The sequence below is a fragment of the Rhinichthys klamathensis genome, unplaced genomic scaffold (assembly GCF_029890125.1).
Source record: "Rhinichthys klamathensis goyatoka isolate OS25496 unplaced genomic scaffold, OSU_Roscu_1.1 h1tg000269l_1, whole genome shotgun sequence".
NCBI lineage: Eukaryota > Metazoa > Chordata > Actinopteri > Cypriniformes > Leuciscidae > Rhinichthys > Rhinichthys klamathensis.
In genome coordinates this window covers 1,357,295-1,381,182 of record NW_026606789.1, presented here as the reverse complement: position 1 = coordinate 1,381,182, position 23,888 = coordinate 1,357,295, and the positions used below count along the sequence as shown (strand labels likewise).

At 39.9% G+C, this 23,888-nt stretch overlaps 1 protein-coding gene across 3 annotated transcripts in view; it reads right to left on the bottom strand.

Moving 5' to 3' along the window:
• Window positions 1-23,888, bottom strand: part of spen (spen family transcriptional repressor) — a 48,878-nt gene that overhangs the window by 5,731 nt on the left and 19,259 nt on the right. For 2 of the 3 annotated variants that reach the window (XM_056268092.1, XM_056268094.1), the window contains 9 exons: window positions 13,157-13,317; window positions 12,120-12,320; window positions 11,870-12,021; window positions 11,621-11,746; window positions 11,289-11,402; window positions 11,038-11,151; window positions 10,840-10,940; window positions 3,069-10,746; window positions 99-446 (listed from right to left, as the gene is read on the bottom strand). In XM_056268092.1, the coding sequence (XP_056124067.1) occupies window positions 99-446; window positions 3,069-10,746; window positions 10,840-10,940; window positions 11,038-11,151; window positions 11,289-11,402; window positions 11,621-11,746; window positions 11,870-12,021; window positions 12,120-12,320; window positions 13,157-13,317 (8,995 nt within the window). The remainder of the gene's footprint in view (window positions 1-98; window positions 447-3,068; window positions 10,747-10,839; window positions 10,941-11,037; window positions 11,152-11,288; window positions 11,403-11,620; window positions 11,747-11,869; window positions 12,022-12,119; window positions 12,321-13,156; window positions 13,318-23,888) is intronic. The other variant, XM_056268093.1, reaches the window with a different exon arrangement.

Here is a 23,888-nt window from a genome sequence, read left to right as displayed (position 1 = left end):
AGAGTTACAACCATAATGACAAAAAAATATATTATATCCATTGTATTTCTGAAGGAATTAAAAATCAATAGAAATAATAGTAAAATAAGTTTACAAACCGTTAACAACTGCACCATATCAACGGACCGAAGTCCTGTGTGATCAAGTTTAAATTCTGATCGTATCTGAGAAGAGGCTGAGGATGGACGTGGCAACTGGTTAGAAATAGGTCCTTGAGGTCCCTTGTGCACAGTGATAGGCATCTCCAATTTGGGTGTTATATTCACTGGAGAAGTGTAAGAGGGAGAGCCAGTCTCACTCTGAACTCGTGATATGTGAGACAAATCCATGGAGCTTGGGTGTCGAATGTGAGGACCGTCAAGTTTTGATTCACCAAAACTTCCCACAGTTTCAACGGAGGAGACAGAGGGAACCTTCTGCCTTTGACATTGATCAACTTGTGAGACCTAGTGAAGAATGCACATCTTAAATCAAGACAAGATTTATTTATTTATATACAGTATATATATACAGCGGGGGAAATAAGTATTGAATACGTCACTATTTTTCTCAGTAAATATATTTCCAAAGGTGCTACTGACATGAAATTTTCACCAGATGTTGATAACAACACAATGAATCAGTACATACAAAGAAACCAAAACAAATAAGCTCAGAAATTAAGTTATGTGTAATAATGTGAAATGACACAGGGAAAAAGTATTGAACACATGAAGAAAGGGAGGTGCAAAAAGGCATGGAAAGCCAAGACAACAGCTTAAAACTATTAGTAATTAAAAAGCAATCCAACCCCCTGTCCGTGCACATTAATAACAGCTGGTTCAGTCCCAACGGATGGCCTACAAAAAGGTCTCATTGCCAAGGTGTCACACAAAGACACATCTCATGATGGGTAAAAGCAAAGAGCTGTCTCAAGACCTTCGCAACCTAATTGTTCCAACACATAATGATGGCATTGGTTATAGGCACCATTCTAAGCTTCTGAATGTTCCAGTGAGCGCTGTTGGGGCCATAATACGGAAGTGGAAAGACAATCATTTCACCATAAATTTGCCTCAACCACTGCTCCTCGCAAGATTTCTGATAGAGGAGTTAAAAGAATAATCAGAAGAGTTGTCCAAGAGCTAAGGATCACTTGTGGAGAGCTTCAAAAAGACCTGCAGATAGCAGGTACTGTGTTCTCAAAGAAAACAGTAAGTAATGCACTCCACCACCATGGCCCGTATGCACGCTCACCACGCAAGACTCCATTACTGAAGAAAAAAAGCATGTTGAAGCTCGTTTAAAGTTTGCTGCACAACATTTGGAAAAGCCAGGGAAATACTGGGAGAATTTAGTGTGGTCACATGAGAGCAAAATTTAATTGTTTGGATGCCATAATACACACCATGTTTGGAGGAGAAATGGCACTGCACATTACCCTAAAAACGCCATACACCTTGGTGTTAGCTCTTGGACAACTCTTCTGATTATTCTTTTCACTCCTCTATCTGAAATCTTGCGAGGAGCAGTGGTCGAGGCAAATTTATGGTGAAATGATTGTCTTTCCACTTCCGTATTATGGCCCCAACAGCGCTCACTGGAACATTCAGAAGCTTAGAATGGTGCCTATAACCAATGCCATCATTATGTTTTGGAACAATTAGGTTGCGAAGGTCTTGAGACAGCTCTTTGCTTTTACCCATCATGAGATGTGTCTTGTGTGACACCTTGGCAATGAGACCTTTTTGTAGGCCATCCGTTGGGACTGAACCAGCTGTTATTAATGTGCACGGACAGGGGGTTGGATTGCTTTTTAATTACTAATAGTTTTAAGCTGTTGTCTTGGCTTTCCATGCCTTTTTGCACCTCCCTTTCTTCATGTGTTCAATACTTTTTCCCTGTGTCATTTCATATTATTACACATAACTTAATTTCTGAGCTTATTTGTTTTGGTTTCTTTGTATGTACTGATTCATTGGGTTGTTATCAACATCTGGTGAAAATTTCATGTCAGTAGCACCTTTGGAAATATATTTACTGAGAAAAATAGTGACGTGTTCAATACTTATTTCCCCCGCTGTATATATATATATATATATATATATATATCAGTGTTTCCTCTAAGATTTTTTTCCAGCTGTGGTGGCAGGCCCATTTCCATGAGTGATATTCCCATGGCCACGCCCCCTTGCCCCAGGTGTTTAAAGTACTATACTATAAACAATATTATATATTATACTATGAAAGGCTCCAATAAGAGCGGCAAAGCGATTATGCGCATCCCGTGCGCAGAATGATGCACTTGAAGCAACGCGAAGTCAAAGCGTGCAGCGCTTCGCATTGAAAAGTTCAAAGCACAAAGCGAAGAGATTATATCGATCTATGCTTAGTGTATTCTATCTATCCAACAGTTTATTGAGCCTTTTTTTTAACAGTTTTAAATTTCAGTTACAGTGCGCATGAAGAACAATTCACAGCGCTCTTTACTCCAGTGCTGTAATCTAACAGACACCCTGGAGAAAGGAATATGATTTAGAAAGGGCAATAAACTCCAGCAAGAAAGTAATTTAATGCAAACCATAGACCTTTATCTACAAATAAAGTATAATAATGGGAACATTGATCTTGAAGAGAGTGTCGTTGTGTTACTGTCGTAACCGAATGCGATGCGCTGTTTGAAAGCTGATGAAAGGAGAATGACAGAGGAGAGATGAGTTTCCATTAACTTTAATTTAACGACTTAAATATTCATTTTACCTCACATTATGCTATTGAATGACTTTAGAAGTCTTGGAATATAGTGCGAAAACTTTATTGTGCTTTACAAAGTTTTTTTATGCCTTTAGTGGGGCTTAACAAATAACACAATAGTATGCACAATATCGGACCTCACTGAGAAGCTGCAGCCGTGGCGGGATGATTTTAGGTGTGGCGGCCCGCCACGGCAGAATGAATGTAGCGGAAACACTTTATATATATATATATACATACATATATATATATATATATGTATATATATCATGGCTAACATAACTGATAACTGTATTGCATAAATTATAATTGTAGAGCACAACACAAACTCTCACCTGAGATGCAGCAATTCCACGATTAGCCAAATTAATTCCAATTACTGAATGACTTGGATACTGAGAATGGAAGCCACGCATTTCTCTGTAGTATTCAGACATGGAGTTTGGATTTCCAGTATGAATCAATTGAACTCCTTGGGAAGATACCATCACAGAGCCAGGGGTGTGCCCTATTATCCTGCTGTCTGAGTGAGGGGAGGGTGTCATCTTCAGCTCCATTGCTTTTGGTGGAGCATTCTTTACCACAGGAGAAGCTTTAGAAGTAGATGTTATGTGTGAAGGTGACTGCATTGCCTCTGGTGTTCGAGTTTGGCGATTTTCTACAACACCTGGATGGTCAGTTAAATGCTGGTGCACAAGTAAACGCACATCTCTGGCATACTGATCTAGACGCAATGCCCTGTGATGCAGACCTTTGAATTCAGGCTGCATTACTATGCTTTCCGGTTGTAACTGTGGTGCAGAAGCTCTACGAAGTCCTTGTGGGAGATTCAGCATATCATCATTGCTTGTCTCAACCTGGCCACCACCAGATAAACCTGCATGTGACTTCAGCACAACATCTCTGATCACTGCAGGTTGAGGAGTCGTGGAACGTTGTGGAGGTGCAGATCGAGGCGATAAGAGGTTTTCTGAACGGATTCCATAACCCATTCCAGATAACGATGCCGTACTGGCTCTGACATCTCCTTGGGACAAATGACCTATGGGCATAGACTGGGTGACGCTATGAGGGGGCATTATCACTGATTGCTCAGCATGGTGTATATTTGACACATACTGAGATATAGGGCCAGCTGGACCCAAAACAACTGAGCTGCTAGGAGGGCAAATTTTTGGAAAGGGTGACGTGGAATGGCCTGACGACCTTGGAGAATGTGAATCTTGCTTGGGTTGTGAGACCACTCTTTCATGTGGAGCACTTGAACTTAAAATGTGATTGCCTACTAAAGATGGATGGTGAGGGCTTAAAACTGGTTTAACATTGAAGTTCTGTGGTGGTTTTATATCAGTTTTCATTGAAATGGTTTCAGTTACTCCATTTTTCTTAAAATGCTGCTGCTGTGCAATTGACTGGCTATACCTCAGAAGTTGAGGATGGCTTGTGGACTGTTGGAAGGTTTTCACAGAACCTCCATGTTGACCAGTGTGGTAGGATGGTTCAGATTTTTCAGAGCTAGAACATTCCTGATTAATCGAGGAAATAACAGGCTGAGCACTAAAGGTTTGGCCAGCTAATACTACCCCTGCATGTCCATAACCCGTAGGTGTCTGTGATCCTTTTGGTGTAGATGGGTGAGATGGTGGTTCTTGTTTTATCTGTGATTTTGTTACAGACTGCTGAAACTCAATATCAACTGCACTGGCTGGTGGGATTTGACTTATTTTAGCAATGATCCGCTGTGGTCCCTCTGTCTTTTGTCCAGAATAACTCAACACTACCACACCCTCGGATGTATTGACCCTCAAACCAGTACTTGACCCTGTGTTACAATGTGTGCTTTCAACAACAGGGCGCCCAACACTTCCGCCATCCTCAGAGGGGTTAAGTCCATGATACTTGCTATTTTCATTCAAGCCTGTACAATACTTCTGCTTGGGTATGGACATTCCAGAGCTACGGTTGCTTAAAGAGATCCGAGGAGTGTCCTCGAAATCAAAGGGCATAGGGATCCGACTAATGACTGAAGTAGCGGTGGAAGTTATAGCCAGTTTCTCCTTTAAGATCTGCGGAGTACCACATTGTTGCAGAAGAGGTGGTTTTGGTGGTGCTGTACAAGGTACAAGCTGAGTTATAGGGCTAGGTCTATCTTCAGGTAGAGAGGTCTTTAAAGGCAGCACAGCCTCAACTGAATTTTCATTATTAGACATCCGTGTATCTGCTAAGGTGGTTGTGAACTGCATACCTGGGACTGCATTGCTATTTGAAGCAGATACATACTTTGGTTCCATTAGAATCTTTCGCAATGTGCTGGAGCTTGGGTCAATATCAGAGGCCTTTGTGTCAGGAGGCATGGGAGGATTTGCTGGAGGTACCCCAACTCCTGGTGTAGACAAAGACACATTAACTTGAGGTTTAGGGATAATTCCTTTCTCCTCTGTCCTGGTGTTCCACTCAGGGGGTGAGAGAGGAATCTTAGAGGATGTAGGTGAATTCAGGCAGGCTGTAGGTGAAGTAAGGGTAGATGCTACTGGCTCAGGAGATAGCTGCTGTGTCCTTGAATAAGAAGGACTGTTATTTCCAGAGTGGAAGGCAGATTCTTGAGGTTCAGGCTGGTCGACAGCAGGCTGTTCTGCCTCTTTTGGTGTGTCCAAAATCACTGTAGATGTAGCTTCATGTTTGCATGCAGCAGCAACAGTGACTACAGCTGCTGCAGCTGCTGATGTCGCTGCCTTAGGGTTGGCAGTTTTAATCTCTTCTGGGATAGACTCTGGAAGTGTGACTGTAGTGGATTCAGGTTCCTGCACTGCATCCTCAGCCATATCTAATTTTCTGTTCAAATAAACCTTCCGACCTCTGGATTTCTTTGGAGTTTTTGGCCGTGCTCTTCCTCCTTTTTTGGCTGCCTCTGCTAATGGAGATTCTGTGAATGAAGTGTCTGTTTTACAAGTTCGATGAGATTTTGAATCTGGAACTTTAACACTATCTTGATCAGATTGTACAATGGTCTTTACAGTCGAGTTTGTCTCAGGTTCAGTAACCTCACCTGATACAGGCAGAACAAGTGTCTCTGGTGTGGGAAGGAGGGCGGTGTATGTTGTTGGAGCAGAAAATCCATCTGCATCACCAGATATATCCTCAGCAGTAATGGAATCAATTGCAGCTGCCAGTTCAGTTTCACTTGCTGGATTGGCAGGCTTTTCTACCTCTGTATCATCAGCAGGTTGTACTATAACAGGTGGTGTTTGGGTTGGTGGTTCAGTACAAGGTTCTTTGTAAGGTGCTGGAAGCTGTTCATCTGTAAGTTTTGAAATATTCTCCACTGCTCTTTCCAGTTCCATTTGACGGGCAAGCAAGGCAGCCACGGGATCAGTAGGAGGCTCCATTTCTGAAAGAGACTCGTCCTTTTCATCAGTACTGTGCACATCTTCCTCTTTGTGGTAAACTGGGATGTTTGACTCTTCTTTTACTAACTGTGGGGCTTTGGTTTTCAAAGACCCTTCTAAACTTACAGCTTTGTCCTCATCTGAATGAAGGGCATTCTTAGCTGCATCCACAGTGAGATTAATAACGTTGACAGGCTTAACTTCAGGCATTGTTTTGGTGTTTCTTGCTGGTCTTGATGCCCTGATTTTCTTATCTAATGGCTGTGTTTTTTCTACAGGAGTGATTTCTATGTCGGCATCGGTTGTTTTTTCCTTACCAGAATGTGCAAATTCATTTTCTCTTTTAGATATGTTATGTTGTTTGGTATCTTGTGACAACTGCCCAACTTGCATTGAAGTTTCATCTTTGGATTCAGCTTGGTGATCGAGAGCAGGTGACACATCAACCCCTGCTTTGTCTGACTGAATGGATTCTGGGCTACCTGGCACTTTGTCCAATTTTAATGTTTTTCTGCTTTGTCCTGCTCTTATTGGCGAAGTCTGCCCTTTTTGAGATCGTGGAGAGCGCCATGCCTCTGCTGCTTTAGACATTTCTCCACTACATGCTGACTCTTTATTTTCAGAGTCTTCACTCTCAGAATTTTTGGTATGATCTCCCTTAACTGGAGACATTTCATCACCTCTTCTACGAGTCTTGGGTGGACGACCTCTTCTACCAAGTGTGGCTACCATATGCTGTGTTCCAGCCTCCTTATCACTACATCGCTTACGGGTGACACGGGGAGGTTCTGTAATCTCTTTTCCTGATTGTGGAGCTTCATCCTCAAGGGGTGTTGCATAGACAGATCGTACATTCCGTCGCTGTCGTGTTCTGGCATGGTTTGTGTTTGATTCATGGCCCTGCTCTGAATCTGTAGCATGAACAGGAGATTTCGTAGAGTTTCTGGAGTCAGCAATCAGTTTTGTGGAGTCTCCTCTGGGGGATGAAGATCTTTTTAGCTTTTCTCTATCAATGCGTTCACTCTTTCGTGTAGCTGGTTTCTCATTAGCAACTTGAGGGATCAGTGTTGATGCTGGTGAGACAGTTTTTACCTTTTTACTTTTAGGTTGTTTACGTGGTGTCTGTACCAGTTCAATCTGAGGTTCTGTGTCTGGCAGCTCCACATCTAGTGGGGATGCAACCTTGTGAAGATGAGTATTAGCAGGTTCCATTTTTATTTCTGAAAGCTCAGCAATCTCTTGAGCTTGACTGGGCTTTGGAAACGATGGAGAAGATGCCTGAAAAGGATCACATTCTGGCTCAACATTACTTAAAGATGCACCAGGAGTAGGAGGTTTGACATCAATATCCTGTTCAACAATTGGGCTTACAGTTCTTTTGGACTCCCCCAGCTTTTCATTAGGTTCTTTGACAGTCACATCTTCCTTTATCATGGGTTCAGGGGGTGTAATACTCACTGCAACAGCTGTCTTCTCCTCCTTTAGGTTAATTAATGGAGAATAATCTTTTGGAGCATCTTCAGGCCGCTCATTCACAACTGCTCGACCATCTAGGTTTATTAATGTAGAGGGCAAAACTGGCTTATCATGCTGCACAGAAGTCTCTGAAACTTTAGAGAGAGACATTGGCGATGTTGTAGCTGGGATATGACTTACTGACAACTCTTGGGAAATTTCTGATACATTGGGGGATGGCCCAAACTCTTCATCCAGTGTCTTCTCCTCAATCTGATCATTTACATTAACTCTTTCTGAAATGGGCAGCTGTTGGTTCTTATCTCTTTGTTGAAGTTCTAAGAAGCGGCTATGAAAAAGTACTCTTGGTTCTTGAGAGAGGTCTGTTCCTCCTGCCCCAGCTTGCTCCCCTTGGGAATCATTTGTAATACTCTCTCTCCAAACTCTAACTTCAGGGTCGCTATTTTTCCGCTCAAGATGTTGAAGTCGCCTCGAGTCCTGTTCAAATATAGAGCTATGAAGAAAGCGTGAAGCAAAGAGCTCTTGTCGTTCTTGTTCATCAGGCTTGGCATCTTCCTTTTTAGCATCTAACTTTCCATCAGAATCAGAGCGAATTTTCTTTTTTTTCATGTACCAAGAAGGAATAGGTCTTGGAGTGGGTTCAGACTTCTCCTTGTCTGTGCTATTTCGAAAGCTTTTGAATTTTGAGTCATGACCAAGGAAAGACCAGTTTTCTTCCCTAGATGAAGACAGTGACTTAGCACGCTCGAGTAGAGCTTTGGTGTCTGGCGTTATGGTCTTATCCAATGCAAATTCATAGAACTTATTCTTTTCAAGAAACTCAGAAGACTTTACATCTGAAAGCTTCTCCTCATGCTCTCTTTTGAAAGAGTTTAGCTTTAGTGAAAGGTGCCTACTTTCACTATCTTCATCAGAGTCTGACTGAACCTCCCCAGGCTCCAATTCACATTCAGGGCGTTTTCGGATACTTTCTCGTTTAACAAAACTGGTAGGGAAGCTCATTTCTCCTCTCAATGTGGCCTGCCTAATATTGCTCTCCCAACAGAACTCCTCTTCTGTCACTGATGCTTTCACTTTCAAAATCTCTGCATGTGGCAAAAGCCCTTGGTGCACTGTGTTGCCAATATTGTATTTTGATACATCAAAATGCAAGCAATTTTTGTCCATTGCCAATGGTGAATCTGGCTCTTTGTCCAGCAATTGTGATGCATTTCTCTCCTCCTCAGAAAAGGGTGTCCCTGGAAGTGAAGCAAGTCTCCTTTCAGGTTCATCATTTATCCGTCTAAACCTCTGATAATCTCGCTCTCTTTTAGTGCCAAAATCAAATTCAAATGCTCCTAACTTCTTTCGCTTGGTGGGTGGTGAATCGCCAGTTACATCTTGAGGTGGTTTTCCTAACTCATGCACAAGACTTCGATGCTCAAAGTCTTCTGCATCAGTGCTGGGTGTGCTTTCAGTTTTATCAGATTTATCACACTCCAGCAACTGTTGCTGTAGACGACGGTTCTGCTCCATTTGTTTTCTGCAACTCTGCGAATGATCAATGTCCGAGACCAAACTTTCCTTACTTTCAGAATCTCTTTCCAGCCTTGAGGAGAGGACGTTGTAGCTAGTTAAGTGCTGCTGTTCTTGGTCTCTAGAAAATTCCATATCTACACTTCCATCATCAGAGACCGCAAGACTGAAACTTGGTTGACTATTAGCTCCAAAAGAACCTATCTTTTGATCAAGACTATCTAAGGAATCTATTGCCTCCTCAATTGGTTCACCAAGTCGGGCCTGAAGGTCTAGACTGAGGCCTACTGACATTACAGTGTCTAGCTCTTCGTTTAGAGTACTAACAGTAACCATCCTCTCTGGCTTAATTTTTTGTTCTCTCTTGTGTGCTTCTTTTCGTAGCAACTTTTTATCATAATCAATGTCTTTCAGGAAAGGTTCATCAATAAATCTCCTTAACTTCCCTTCATCCTCCTCCTGACTTATCCTCCTCAAATTATCAGCCTTTCCAGATGTTTCTTCAAAGCGCCTCTTTCGTGCAGCCAAGCGGTCAGCATCCACAGAAGAGCTGGTGTCAAATTGAAGATCAGTTTTGAAGTATTTTTTGTTTTTCACCTTGCCCTCTTTATCCACAACCTCAACTTGACTAGCCAAGCCCTTCTCCTTGAGATGTTTTCCGTGCTTAAAAAAATCTCTAGCCTGAGTGTCTATGCGGAAAGGCATACTCTTGTGATCAACTGAGGGTGGGGTGGTTGGAGACCGAACATGATCACTCCCAACCTTTGTTTTTTGTTTCTCACTGAGGATACCATCTATTAATTTCCCTTCCTTCTCCTTTACTCTTGTCAGCTGTACAACACAAGGTGGCAGATCAAGTTTTCCTTTTCCAGAATAGTCTTTGACGAATGATTTACTGGCTTTACCTCGCAAACTTAAGCTAGCTTCTGGGCTAGTGTCCCTGTCAAGTTCAAGGTCTGTCTCTGAAGATGGAACAGTGGGGGATGCAAGTTTTGATTTCCTCAACTTCTGCTTCTCAGTCCTGTCCTTGTCTCCTTTTTCCTTACGTCCAGCACGTCTTTCTTTTTCTCCTCCATTTCCACGATCTGCCTCAAAGACTGATTTGTCTTTCTCTGATTTATCACTCCTATTGTGCCTCTCCAAACGAATTTTATCTAGCTTTTCAAATCGTGGTGGAGAAAGTGAGCTGCAGCTGCCACTTCGCTCAGATGAGCGGCTGTAAACATGATGTTCAGAGTCACTGGGAGGACGTTCAGAAAGGGATGGGGAGGCAGCAGGGCTAGTGGGACGACGTGGATGGGATGGGCTTTGATTGTGTTCAATTGTCCGTCGACCATGGTCACGTTCATGATCCGTTTCAAACCTCTCTCTTTCCCTCTCACGTTCTCTTTGTAAGTAGCTGTACTTTCGAATATCCTGCTCATATGGGTCTCTATAATCCCTGTATTCACGGGGGTCATCATAGTATCGTGGATCATAGTAATCTCCCTGGTAAGGATCCCATTCTGAATAAAACTCTCGACTTCTGGCAGGATATTTTCGACGTGGATCCTCTGTGTAGGAACCTGGGGTACGCACATTCTCATAGTATGCCCGCTCAGCTGTGAACTCATGATATGGCGGCCGGCGCTCATCTCTGCAAAAAAATAAATAAATGATTAAAAATAAAAGGATATAAAGGCACCATGATTCAACACAATGAAAGAGGTGTTAACATACAACATCTCACCTTCGTTCAGATATGATTTCATAGAAATCTCTTATGTCTTGTCCAGATGCCTGCATTGAACGGTAGAAAGCCATCTGGCTTTCCTGGTTGGCAAAGTCAACCTACAAACAAATTTAATTATCAATGCTAGACAAACAAATAGTGAGTTTGTCAAGTCACTTTGAAGTGCAGTGGTAAAATTTATATTATATTACAGACCTTTATTTTATTTCCTCCAATTTTCCAACCCTTTGTTTCCTTGACAGCGGCCTGCGCATACTCTATATTATTATATAAGATAAGGGCCATTCCTTTCAGTCGGTCAAACACAACCTAAAAAAAAAAAAAATTATATATAGAAATCAAGTAAACATCAAATTTTAATGCATTTATTCTATTGAAATGGAGTACAGAACATGAGTTTAATAAAAAAAAAAACAGAAACTTTAAATCATGCACAGGATGAATACCTTTACAACATGTCCGTAACGACAAAAGTGCCTTGTTAGATACTGTTCGGTAATACTGGAGGACAAGCCGTCCAACCATACACATGTAGTAGGCATACTCTTGCCAAAACCAAGCTGCAGGAAAGAAAACCCATTTAGTCAACCAATATGTCCTGAGTAATCTATAGGTTTTAGTACAAATGAGTAGAATTGTAAAATAATTGTAAATACTCCTGTTTCTTCTCTAAAAATATTCTACTGAATGAAGATTGTCTGTTACTTGTACATAGCTAAAAAAATTACTTTAGACAACCACATTTTGAATCACTTGATTAATCTGATCCTATCCTCACCTTTAGCCTGTTGTTGCCAAGGTATTCACCATCCATTTTCTTAATTGCTTTGCAGACACTTGCTATGTCACAATACTGGAGAAAGGCATATTGTGGGGAACCATTTACCTTTTTTATATCGATATCCTGGTTTTAAAAAAAAACAGTACATACATAAGCAGTGTTGACAATACAGGGAAAAAAAAGAAGATTTTTTTTGTTTTAAAAACTAACACAATTTTTAAAACACATTTTCAAAATTCTACTTACAACAATCTCTCCGAAACGCTGAAATATATTCAGCAGGTCGTGATAGGTTGTGGTTTTCTCTAGATTTCCTATGAATAATGTCCTTGTAGCCTTGGGGTGAAACTCATCTATACGTTCATCCAAAGGCCGGAACTCATTCTCACTCTCGGTTTCTATTCAGTGACAGATTAGAGAACAATGTTAGGCCCAATGCTACTATTAAAACTTTTAATAACAACAAAGAATTGTGCTCTAAATGCAAGAAACCAACCTGGGCCATGCCAAGCAGTGACATCAATTTGCATGCCAAAAAACAGCTTCCCTTTAGATGCACTTAGAGCTTTTTCTTGGTCTTCTTGCTGGCGAAAAAACACTAATCCATATCGTTCCTCAGAGGCACCATGGATCTGAACTGATGTGACTTTGCCATGTTTCTTAAATTCATGGAAAAGGCCGTCCTTCAGGCTTGTATCTAAAATTGATAGTAAGAGCATAATTACATTAATACTCTTAAGCCTGGAACACACCAAGCCGACGGTCGGCCGTCGGGCAGTTTTTGTGCGTCGGCCGACTGAGTTTCCTCGGTGTGTTCCGCACGGTTCCGTGCCGTCGGCTGAAATTGGTCCTCGTCGGCTTTGTTTCGGCCGATTCGACATGTTGAATCGGCGTCGGGCCGTCGGTGAAAGAGGGAACTCTGATTGGCTGTTCAGCTTAGTGAAAGAGTCAATGCACGAGAATAATAGCAAAACAGCGAGCAAAGAAGTCAAAACTCTACATATAGAAGGCTGTTCTTATGTTACGTCATCTTACCTGAGTGTTCCCTGGCGAATATTTCAATATTAACACGAGCGGAGTGGAATAAAGAAAGTGTTTAGCAGGATTGATATTTAAAACGGTAAGCACGCACTGCTTTGTTTATGGTTTGTGTATCTGCAGCCGACAGCGTCGGTTTTCCCTTTTTGAATGACGAATATAGAGAATATATCTGCAGAAATAGACGGTTGTCTCATTTACATGCAGGTGCAGAACGCGCATTCTAGCTAACAGTCGCCTGTAGTTCTCTCGGTGTGTTCAAGTGCAGCTTTTTACCCGACGAGAGGCGACAACACAGTTGGCTTTCATCGGCGCTAGTTCGTCGGCGTCGGCTTGGTGTGTTCCAGGCTTTAGTACTGCTTAGTAACGATGTCTCACTAAAGCATGTTGCAAAATAATCCTTAAATTTATTGGGCAATGCGGTTTTTGCTTTGCTTTTCGAAAAGCTGCATGTCTTCATTTTGACTTAATTTGACAAACTCATAAAAGCCTCACCTGTTGAGCGCACAGGGAGGTTCTGCACTTTGATACCAAAACTTTTGCGAGGTTCATCTTTGTCCAGTGAAGGTAGGGGTTGAGCAGAAGGGGCAGGTACAGCTGCTGACTGAACAGATCGAGCTGGAGATCGATCACTGGAGCTACTGCTGGAATCACTACTGTAAGAGAACACAAACATGCTCAGAATGGTTCCTTTAAGGGAATTTACAAAATTCCAGTTTTTCATGCAGTTTATTTTCCCACCTCAGAGAGGCACTATTGCAATAAAAAGAAACTGTGTCTGTCAGTGACTGAAAATATCTACAACACTCTAGCTTATCCAAGTTTCAAATAGTGAAACAACTGTGACACTCTTTTATTTCTCTAAATCTCATCAAATAGCCACTGACAAGAGCCAAACAACTGTGCAAGCAAACAATGTCTGCATAAAAAGCTAAAACTACAAACAATAATTTCATTTCATTTAAAAAAAAAACATTTGCTTGAACAGAAAGAACCAACCACTCAAGTATATAGGCTAGTTAAGCATAATAATAATAATAAATACACATATTTGCAAATCCATCTTTTTTTCATTATGCTTAATACGTTTCAAATACTACCTTGACTGCCTAAACCTGACATTTTGAAAATACAGTGGATACTTCTTTCCCCACTATGATTCAGCCATATACATGGCTTTCCTTTTGTCTGTTTACATCTTTGCACTGCCCTCTTTTCTCACTCCCTCTCACTCTCCCTCCTCTCAGAAGTGCGGCTGATAGGGGCTGGCCTGTGGGAGTGGGCAGGGAGCCAGCAGTGGCTAGAAATTTCCAGTTCCAACTGGATCTCACGGGGGTGGGGGGAGTTCAAGTGGGCAGTGTGAAAATACATCAGCCGTTGTTTCTTAAAATTCCCCTACAGCCTTTTCTCCTCAAAAAGCATACAATACACCTAGCATAAAGGAAAGCAATACACTTCATTTTTTTTTTTTTTTTTTATGCACATTGGCCCTTATTTAGAAAAGAACAAACTCTGGATTCAAATAAATAAATAAGGCATGTTTAAATAATTTTTTTGTTTTGTTTTACAAATGCCATGAATGTCATAAAAACTGAATTATACAAGTACACTGGTTAAAGGGGTCATATAATGGTACATGCACTTTTACAAGTTGATTGTACTGAAATGTGTGTTGGCAGTGCCTGTACACAACCATCATAAAATGATAAAAATCCATCCAGTGTTTTTGTTTTAATCTCCTTATATGTTTTTCCCTGCCTCAAATTGAGCCGTTCGATTTTGTGACGTCACACGCTCGGAAGCCCCTCCCATGATTGTTGATTGACAGCATCGTTTCAACACAGACCCGCCCTCGCTCGTGAGCGAGCTGTCAATCATAGTCCGCGCGGACCGGCGCGGTCATTGTTGATATGCTGGAGCACTGTCTATGAGCAGAATGATGTCTAAGCGATTGTGGTGTTCTGTTCTTGGGTGTAATAACGAACACAGCAGTCATTTTAATGTTCCTAAATCCGAACCGCTGAAGACGCAGTGGCTGAGTTTGTTTTCGAAGGGAATATTCCCCACGAGCAACGTCAATGCTTTCATGTTTGCGCGAATCATTTCTCACCAGACTGCTTTATAAACGAGGGTCAGTATGAGCTGGTTTTGCTAAGAAGCTGCTCATGAAAAAAGGATCGGTACCAGCTATTCGTGTTCCTTCTGAACCTCTAGAACAACTGAAGTGAGTAACGTTTTATTAAACTTTATATTAATATTTATATTAATCTTTGCAAATCGCTAGCTGCACGCTTCACAATGAATGCGTCTAAGGTTCACACTTAGGGTACATTACGGCATGTTTTCTATGATGCTCTCAATATAATTCATAATCCCACGTTTATACTGAACAACGCGTTATGGTTATTGTGTTACAAACGGTGTACGCACAGAACAGAGAGGCGGGGTGAGCAAAGCTCATTATCATTTAAAGTCATATGCACTGAAACGGCGTGCTGAAAACAGAGCTGTTTTTGACCAAGTAAAATAAGTGTTTTCTTACAATACTAATGAGAATTTTTAATTAAAGTATATTACAAACTTTTAATTTAGACCCTAAAGAATCATACTAGCTTAGCTTGTACAAAAATGGCATTATATGACCCCTTTAAAAGGCACCCTCAAAATGTTTGTTAACAAACAAAACATTTAAGTCACATAAAGATGAGTTTCTAAAACAAAAAATAAATAAAAATATGACAGCACTTAATTCCTATAGACGTCCACCCTATAATTTACAGAAAAATTACACAAAATGGTTTTGTGGTGCATGCTTAGAAAATTCTCTAACAAACGACACTTGTTAAAAACCGGATATTTATATTAATTGCTTTGGCTGCACCAAAAATAAAATCAGTAACAAGCAGAACATGTTTAGCCTCTGGGTGACAATCTCTACTAAATTTCCCACATCTCATTACAAATGAAAGTCTGTAGTGATGTCCTAAAGCCACAGGCCAACTGTAAATCAAAATGGATCTTGAACACAAAGTTTTCTGAATTATCAGTCATTGATGTCAGGCCGACCCAATAGTCTCTAGCCCAGTCACCATCAAAGGTTGAAAGTACGCAACGTCAACTAGGTCAGTCAACATCTTAACATCTAATATTTTAAGGTTTTCTGACATCAAGAGTCAAGACATATGTTCGGCACAAAAACTCATATGTGATTTGTTTGTACAGACCAAAGCAAAATAAATGACAAAAGCTACAGTGATACACAAGGGCTGTGGTATGCAACTTTCCATTTCTGACACTTGCTTGTCATGGAGAAGAAAGGTAGTCAAATTTTGGCATTCCCGATGATGTTTATCAAACAACACCAAATAGTGAACAGTGAACAAGTTTACCAGTCTTTTGAAAAACATATTTCATATGTTACAAAAACAGCCTTTTTCCACCTTAGAAACATTGCTAAGCTAGGTAATATGCTATCAGTCTCTGATGCAGAAAAGTTAGTTCATGCATTCATGACCTCGAGACTAGATTACTGTAATGCTTTATTAGCTGGTTGTCCTGCATCTTCAATAAACAAGCTACAGTTAGTCCAAAATGCAGCCGCTAGAGTTCTTACTAGATCAAGAAAATATGATCATATAACACCGATTCTATCATCACTTCATTGGTTACCTATAAAGTTCCGTATTAATTACAAGGTCTTGCTTTTGACTTATAAAGCTCTAAATGGTTTAGCTCCAGTCTATTTAACGGATCTTCTATCGCCCTATAATCCATCGCGCTCTTTAAGATCACTAAATTCGAGGCTTCTGGTCATTCCTAGGATATCCAGATCCACCAAAGGAGGGAGAGCATTTTCACATTTAGCTCCGAAGCTCTGGAATAGCCTTCCTGATATTGTTCGTTGCTCAGACTCGTTCTCCCAGTTTAAAACTAGACTAAAGACGCATCTATTTAGCCAGGCATTCATATAAAATTTTTATCTTACAGTTACTGTAAATTCGGCCTCTACTTCATAAACGCCAGAGGAAAACTGGCCCCGACTGAGCCTGGGTTCTCCCAAGGTTTTTTTTTCTCCATTGGGTCATCTGATGGAGTTTTAGGACACCATCGGGTCACTTGATGGAGTTTTTCGGTTCCTTGCCACTGTTGCCTTTGGCTTGCTCAGTTGGGGATATTCAAATTAAATGACCCATCATACCACTGATCAGCTCTACCAAACTTGGATGTCTTTTCCAGTAATAAACAAACACTGTTAAGTTGTTTTGATTGATACTGTGAAGCAGCTTTGATACAATCTGTATTGTGAAAAGCGCTATATAAATATATTTGACTTGACTTGACTTGAACAGTAAAGTGACAAGAGAGCCGGTTCTGGATTCCAACTTCTCCCATTTACTGGCGCTTCGAAAAATCTGTCGAGATGAAAGCATGTAATTGTTTGTGTTGGTCTGAAATCATTTCAAATTAAAATGTTTAACACACTAAAACTTTGTCTCTGTGTGAACAGGCTTTTAGATCTTCATGAGCCTTTAACATTGGGCTTGTCATTGGTAAACAGTGCAGCTAAAAATACAGAAAATGATATGGACACCTTTCTTGACATTTGGAACACTCAAGTATGATGTTATTATTGTTAAAAAAATGGTTTCCAATTACTTCATATAGCTGGAAATGATTTATGAGAAAGTTACTTTGCACCACATCTACATGTTTGTTTGTCACTATTTAAACAGACATACTTCCTGGATATGCATGTCTATAACACAGAGGGGTAGGCCAAGAAATGTATGAACTTTACCCACCTGCTTAGTGATAACATGCAAACGATTCACAAGGCTGCTTTTATGACGTACATTTTTATGTTTTTACATTGTTTCGGTAGTGACAAATTTAAGGAGAGGAAAAATATTCCAAAACTTTCTGAAAATACAATATGATAATTAAAGGGTTAGTTCACCCCAAAATGAAAATTCTGTCAGTAATTACTCACCCTGATTTTGTTCCAACCCCGTAAGACTTTCGTTCATCTTCGGAACACAAATTAAGATATTTTTGATTTAATCTGAGAGCTGGATCACTCCTCCATAGGCTTCTTAAGGGATCGAAACTTGCCGGCTCAAAAAAGTTAAAGACATCGTTAAAATAGTCCAAGTGACTACAGTGGCTCTATCTTTAAGTTTATCAAGTGACGAGAATACTTTTTGGGCGCAAAAAAACAAACAAAAATAACCACTTCATTCCACTATTCATTTCCTTCTCTGTGGGGCTCGAGATTTTGCGTAGTGTAACAGCGCAGCGCTTCTAGGTTGTACGTCACACACATCACACATGACCAGCGTCGGCCAATAGTGAGCCTACGTGTGACGTACAATACAGAACCGTTCCGCAGTTACACGAGAACTATCTCGAGGCCCACAGAGAAGCAAATGAATAGTTGAATAAAGTCATTATTTTTGTTTGTTTTTTGCACACAAAAAGTATTCTCATCGCTTGATCCCTTAGAAGCCTATGGAGGAGTGATCCAGCTCTCAGATTTAAATCAAAAATATATTAATTTGTGTTCCGAAGATGAACGAAAGCCTTACGGGGTTGGAACAACATGAGGGAGAGTAATTACTGATAGAATTTTCATTTTGGGGTGAACTATCCCTTTAACTGCACAATTACTAGAAATGTGTACCTTGGATATTATACAATTTGCATGCATACATACAAAATTAAATTTCTTTCAATACGTTTCCAACTCTGACTTTGAACCAATTCTGTAGAATGGCCAATACTGCAAACGGATGAAGAAATTGTGTTGCTTTGAATATCTCATGCACGCGTTCGGAGTTTACAATGTTGGCAGCTCCATTACAGTAGGCTATATTGGGAGCGTTATACTTTGCTTTAGATAAAATAAATAAATTAAAATCAGGCGATACCGCCAAAAAAGAAAGAAAGAGAAACCTCGAACCTTATGAAAAACAAATAGGCAAGACACCTTGCTATAAAATCAACATGCATTCACCATTCTTACAATCACCAAATTGTTCTCTGTTCTGTTCAGTTGTATTTAACATTTCTCCTCGCGAAATGAAATTCATTTCAAACTTAGATGCGATAAGAACAGTATGGAAATTATTAGCAACACTAACATAACAGCAAAGCTAATGTTTTATGCTTGTTTAAGCCCAAACTAACCAAAGTAAAACCTGTAACGTTTCAATCATTAAATGAAACGAACTAAATCGCAGCTATCATTAGATAAAGTGCAGCCAAACTCAACATGACTTGTGTTAATGGTGTGTATGTCGGTAGTAGGGATGGCTCGATACCACAATTTCGGCTTCGGTACGATACCAGATACCTCGGTATCGATACTAAATCGATACCACAGGTTAAAAAAAAGTCTCAAAATTTAAGTGACACTTAAAAAACACTGCTTGAAATTATCCACTACCAAATGGGCAAAGAAAATGTATCAAATTGTGTAAAAAAAAAAAAAAAAAAAAAAAAAAAATCAGTCAGGGAACATACAGTAGGTTAAATTTTGATTTTGAAGAAGAAAAAAAAAACACTGAAATTATACAATTAAAATTGGTTGATATCTATAATAATAGATTCACATATAATAATAATAATAATAATAGAATAATGAAATGACATGTAAACCATTAGCTGTCATGCATCAACAGAGATTTATCAACATTTATTGCATTTATTCATCTTGGTTTGGTTACTGTTTGGGTTCATTATTAGTTTAATGCATTGCATAAAGTAATGTTAACATGCTAAAAACATGTATTAGTAAATTTAATTTTCTAGGTCATTTTAATTACTGATTGATATAGATTAATAAATGCTATATTACTGTTAGGTCAGGTTAGCTAATGAATGTTGACAAATGTAGCTTAGTTGTAATATTAGTAATATTCATAATTACTACTATTACTCTCTCCCTCTCTCGGCTTATTACTCTAGGGGTCACCACAGCGGCACTAATATGCCATTCATTTTACTATCACTAATACTAAAATTAATATTATTCAAATTTTTATTCTTTATTCATTCAAATTCAATTAATATATTTTTGTTTGAAAGTGCAAAAATGATGAGACTAAACTTAATTGGTTCTAGCGTGTCATGCAAGCAGATTTGAGCCTTCGTGTTTACCGTATCATATATGATAAGCTCTCATGTATGTGCACTGTTCAATGTTCAATAAAAGTCTAAATTAAATCAGTTGAATGATGGACTAACCTGTCGATCTCTGAACTCTTTGAACAAGTCAAGATGAGCAACTGACAAGTCAAGTCAAGTGCTATAGGCAGATTTGATGTGTTGCCTCCCCGTTTGCAGAGTGGTGAATTGAGATCTGTTTCTTTACTTTTCTCATTACTTTTGTTGGCAAAGTAATGCCTTATTTCACTCATACTGCTCTCTCTGTTTATTAATTTCGGGCGTGTAGAAATTCACCTAGCGGTGAACTTCGAAACAGCAGCGCATCAAATACCGAATTGAACAAAATGATGATATTGTACCGTTTGAAATATAATATATACCGGTATTTTTGCAGTACCGGTATACCGCGCATCCCTAGTCGGTAGCATTGTCTTCGGCGGGGCGTGTTGGGGGCGGGACTTGGGTAGACGATATAATCGGATATCGCGATATTTTTTAAGGTGATTATCAGCCCTAACAGTCACAACAACTCTTTGTGCTGAAACATTTCAGAAAGCTCTACATTATAAAGGGGACCTGTTATGCCCCTTTTCACAAGATGTAATATAGTATCTGGTGCCCACAGTATGTGTCTGAAGTTTCAGCTCAAAATACCGCACAGATCATTATAGCTTGTCAAATTTGCCCCTTTTTGGGCGTGAGCAAAAACACATAGTTTTTGTGTGTGTCCCTTTAAATTCTGCTGCTCCCGGCCCCCTTTCCAGAAGAGGGCGGGGCCTTTGTTGTCAACAACAAAACTGGAGAACGTCACGCAGCAAAAATATTCAGCCTTACATGTTCGAACAGGAGTCGGACACTGATGGAGAGACTCAAAAGTTACAACTTTTAGAATGCAACTGGACGTTTCTGAATGGTTAGTGGATACATGTATGAAGTTGTTGCGGAGTTAAGTTGATTCAACTCATTGACTAGCATGTACCGTCATGTTAATCTACAAATCATTCAGAAACAACTTTTGTGCAAATCCAGTGTTGAACTGACCTTTGTTTGTGAAGCAGTCCGGCATAAAATGATTTGTGCAAATATAAAACACTTTAGCAACTTTCTTTGGCACATTTCCTACATAAATTAAATTCAACGGTGTCCTCAGTGACTCAGATGCCGGGAGTCTATGGAGACTCTTATGTTTGTTGGTACATCCAATAACAGAATATTTGTAACGTTTTTTTTTGGTGCAGACTATATCTCCAGCTGCTACAGACAGGAAACAGAAATGGCGGACTGCTGCGCCTCACTCAGGGGCATGCGTAGCATGTCTATGCTAAGAGGGCAGATCGTCACGGGCTCACCTAAGAGTAGGGGGAAATTTGGAACCGCTCGTTTGAAGAGACTGTTTATGATTTATGGGGATAAAAAAAAAGGAGTGGGTGGATTTTTACCATTACAGGCTGGTTGTTTACACAGTGGACACACATCAGTGTTCAAACACTTTTAGATTTTTGCATAATAGGTCCCCTTTAAAATTCAAGAATAAAAAGAGTTAAATTCCCACGTTATAATTCCAAAGTTATAATCTAAAACCTGCTGTGGGCAAAGCTTAGCCGCGTTTCCACCGTCGGGCCGAACGGTTCTTAGAATGGTTAGGGACGGTTCCAGTTGTTTCCACTTGAGCCTGGTACGGCAAGGCGCACGATTACAAACCGTTCTCGGCCCGGAGTTCTCAGCACTGTTAGCTAGCTGGTAGAACCCGTGAAGTGACATCGCCACTCAGGATTTGTCACACACCAGTTTCTCTGTTGCTGGTTAAGCACGCAATTTGAGTGAAGTAAACAGAGCAATAATAAAATTAAAAGGCAATAGCTGATCATTCTCCATAAAGTGGTCGCTATTTACATTTCATATCATCAGTACACCTTTACCAAGGTAACTACTGACGCGTTTGTATTACATTCCAAAGAGCGGCCACTCTCAGCCCCACAGTGGAAAATTAAACCGTAACCGTACCAGCTGGCCCGGATCTGCACGTAATGGAACGTTTACGCAATGAGAACTGTTCGGCCCGACTGTGGAAAAGCGGCTATTGACCAGAGCTGTTATACCCTGCACACGCATCTGCTCCAGGGCATCCCAATATGCCGACTCAAAGAGCTCGAAGCCAAATCTGCAACTTGGTCTGGAATGAGAGAAAATACGGTTCCCATAAAAATTATTGCCTCCCTTCGATCAGCAGAAATGGCTCAGATAAACATAAAACCCTCCAAAAACAAAATCTAACATAATTATCCATAATCCAATTGGCGGCACTAGCTATAAATATTTTAAACATCACACAAATAGTTAAGAAGATATAATATTGTGTGGTTGAGGAGTTTCCAATTCAATTGATTGAAGTACAACACAATCAATTTACTCAATCAATGTAGTAAAACAAAAGGGGTTAAAGGTAAATAAAATGTTTTGAATGGATGTCAACAGAGGAGAGGCTTCACTATGCGGAATAAACCACTTTTGTGAGGAAATAGCTTATAATTTAGCCTAATGAATCGACAGCCTTCAACATGTTTGCTCTAAAAAATTAATTTTGGTTGATCTATTTTTAGAGTTTACACCGAAAAAATGCTGTTTTATAAGAGAAATCATGGACAATTGCGCGACAGGTATGATTCTGTTTACATCCCATCTCATTCATTTCTATGGTATCCAAAAACAGTGATTGACTGTCAAAATTCAATGAAGTCAAGGCTGTAATGTGATTGGTTATCAAGGCACACGTGATCCAAGTTAGCTGTTAGACTTTTCTCCAATGGTAGAGCCTTGGACCCCTGTAACTCCCTAAGACCATCTCTGCTAAAGCTACAGAGAGGTGAGGTTGTTTTTTTTTTTATCAGGGTTGGAGCTCAACTCTGCAGGACAGCGGCACTCAGTCCAGGACCGACGTTGCCCATCCCTGTAACATTAGGCTATGACTTGAATGGGGTGAACACTCATAATAACTAATACATTTCATAAAAAGTTGTTTTTGTGATCAATAGAACAATATTATTCAATTCAAGTGACAGAAAAGCCATTAAAAACCTCACTGGTTTCTTTTTAGAAGTAGCCTACTGTAGCGTCAAGCATCCTGTGAAAAGGTAATACAAAAGCTAGACAACAAGTCAAGCATATTTTAAAAAAAACAACAACTGAAGAGCCTGACTGGGTGATAAATAATGATGAAAGCTGAATGACAACAGAGGAATGTTTACTGTTGCTGGCTAACTACTTAATTCGTAATCAGTATCCATGGTTACTGACTACTTCAGAAACCTAGGTGATCACCAAGACCACCGAAAACAAGGTTATCACATGCCATTACGCAAGCATGTGGCTTGAGTCTAAAGATCAAGAACTTTGCAACTGAGAAGTATCCTACTACAACCGCCTTTGTAATGCAATTTATACTAATATAGCTAAACAAGTTCTGAAACATCTTGTGGTACTTGAAGTATCAACATGCTAAGTAATGTAATTTCTGTGCCACTTTCCAAACAGATTTCTCAGACCTACATCAACCAAGCAAATTGTCCTGACTCAAACTTGCACTGTTGGTTGAGATGCTTAAAAGAGATGAGCAAACAAATGAATTTTTTTTTTAAGTGCCATGGAGCCACAACATATGAATTGCTTTCTTGTCTAGGCATATTAATTTAGAACGAAGTATTTTAACATTGAAAATGCACACTGCACTCACTGAAGAATTTAGTGCATAATCTTCAAAAGAAACAAGGCTCAACAATAAAGATGACCCACATGAGGGAATTTTGGGCCAGTTTACGGAACTTGGCCTTTGTCACTAAAATGTTACATTCTTTGATATTTTACATCCATTTTTATGCCTTGCAAACTTAAATGTTTGATTTTCCGTGAATATATATTGCTGTTGCAAATTCTGCTGATTCGTCAGACAGATGTTATCTAGCTGGCTAACAGATCAGGTTTTGTGGAAATTACAAAAATGACTTGTGATAGTCTTTAAAGCATAATTTATAATGTAAACAACAAACCAATGTTTTGCATCACA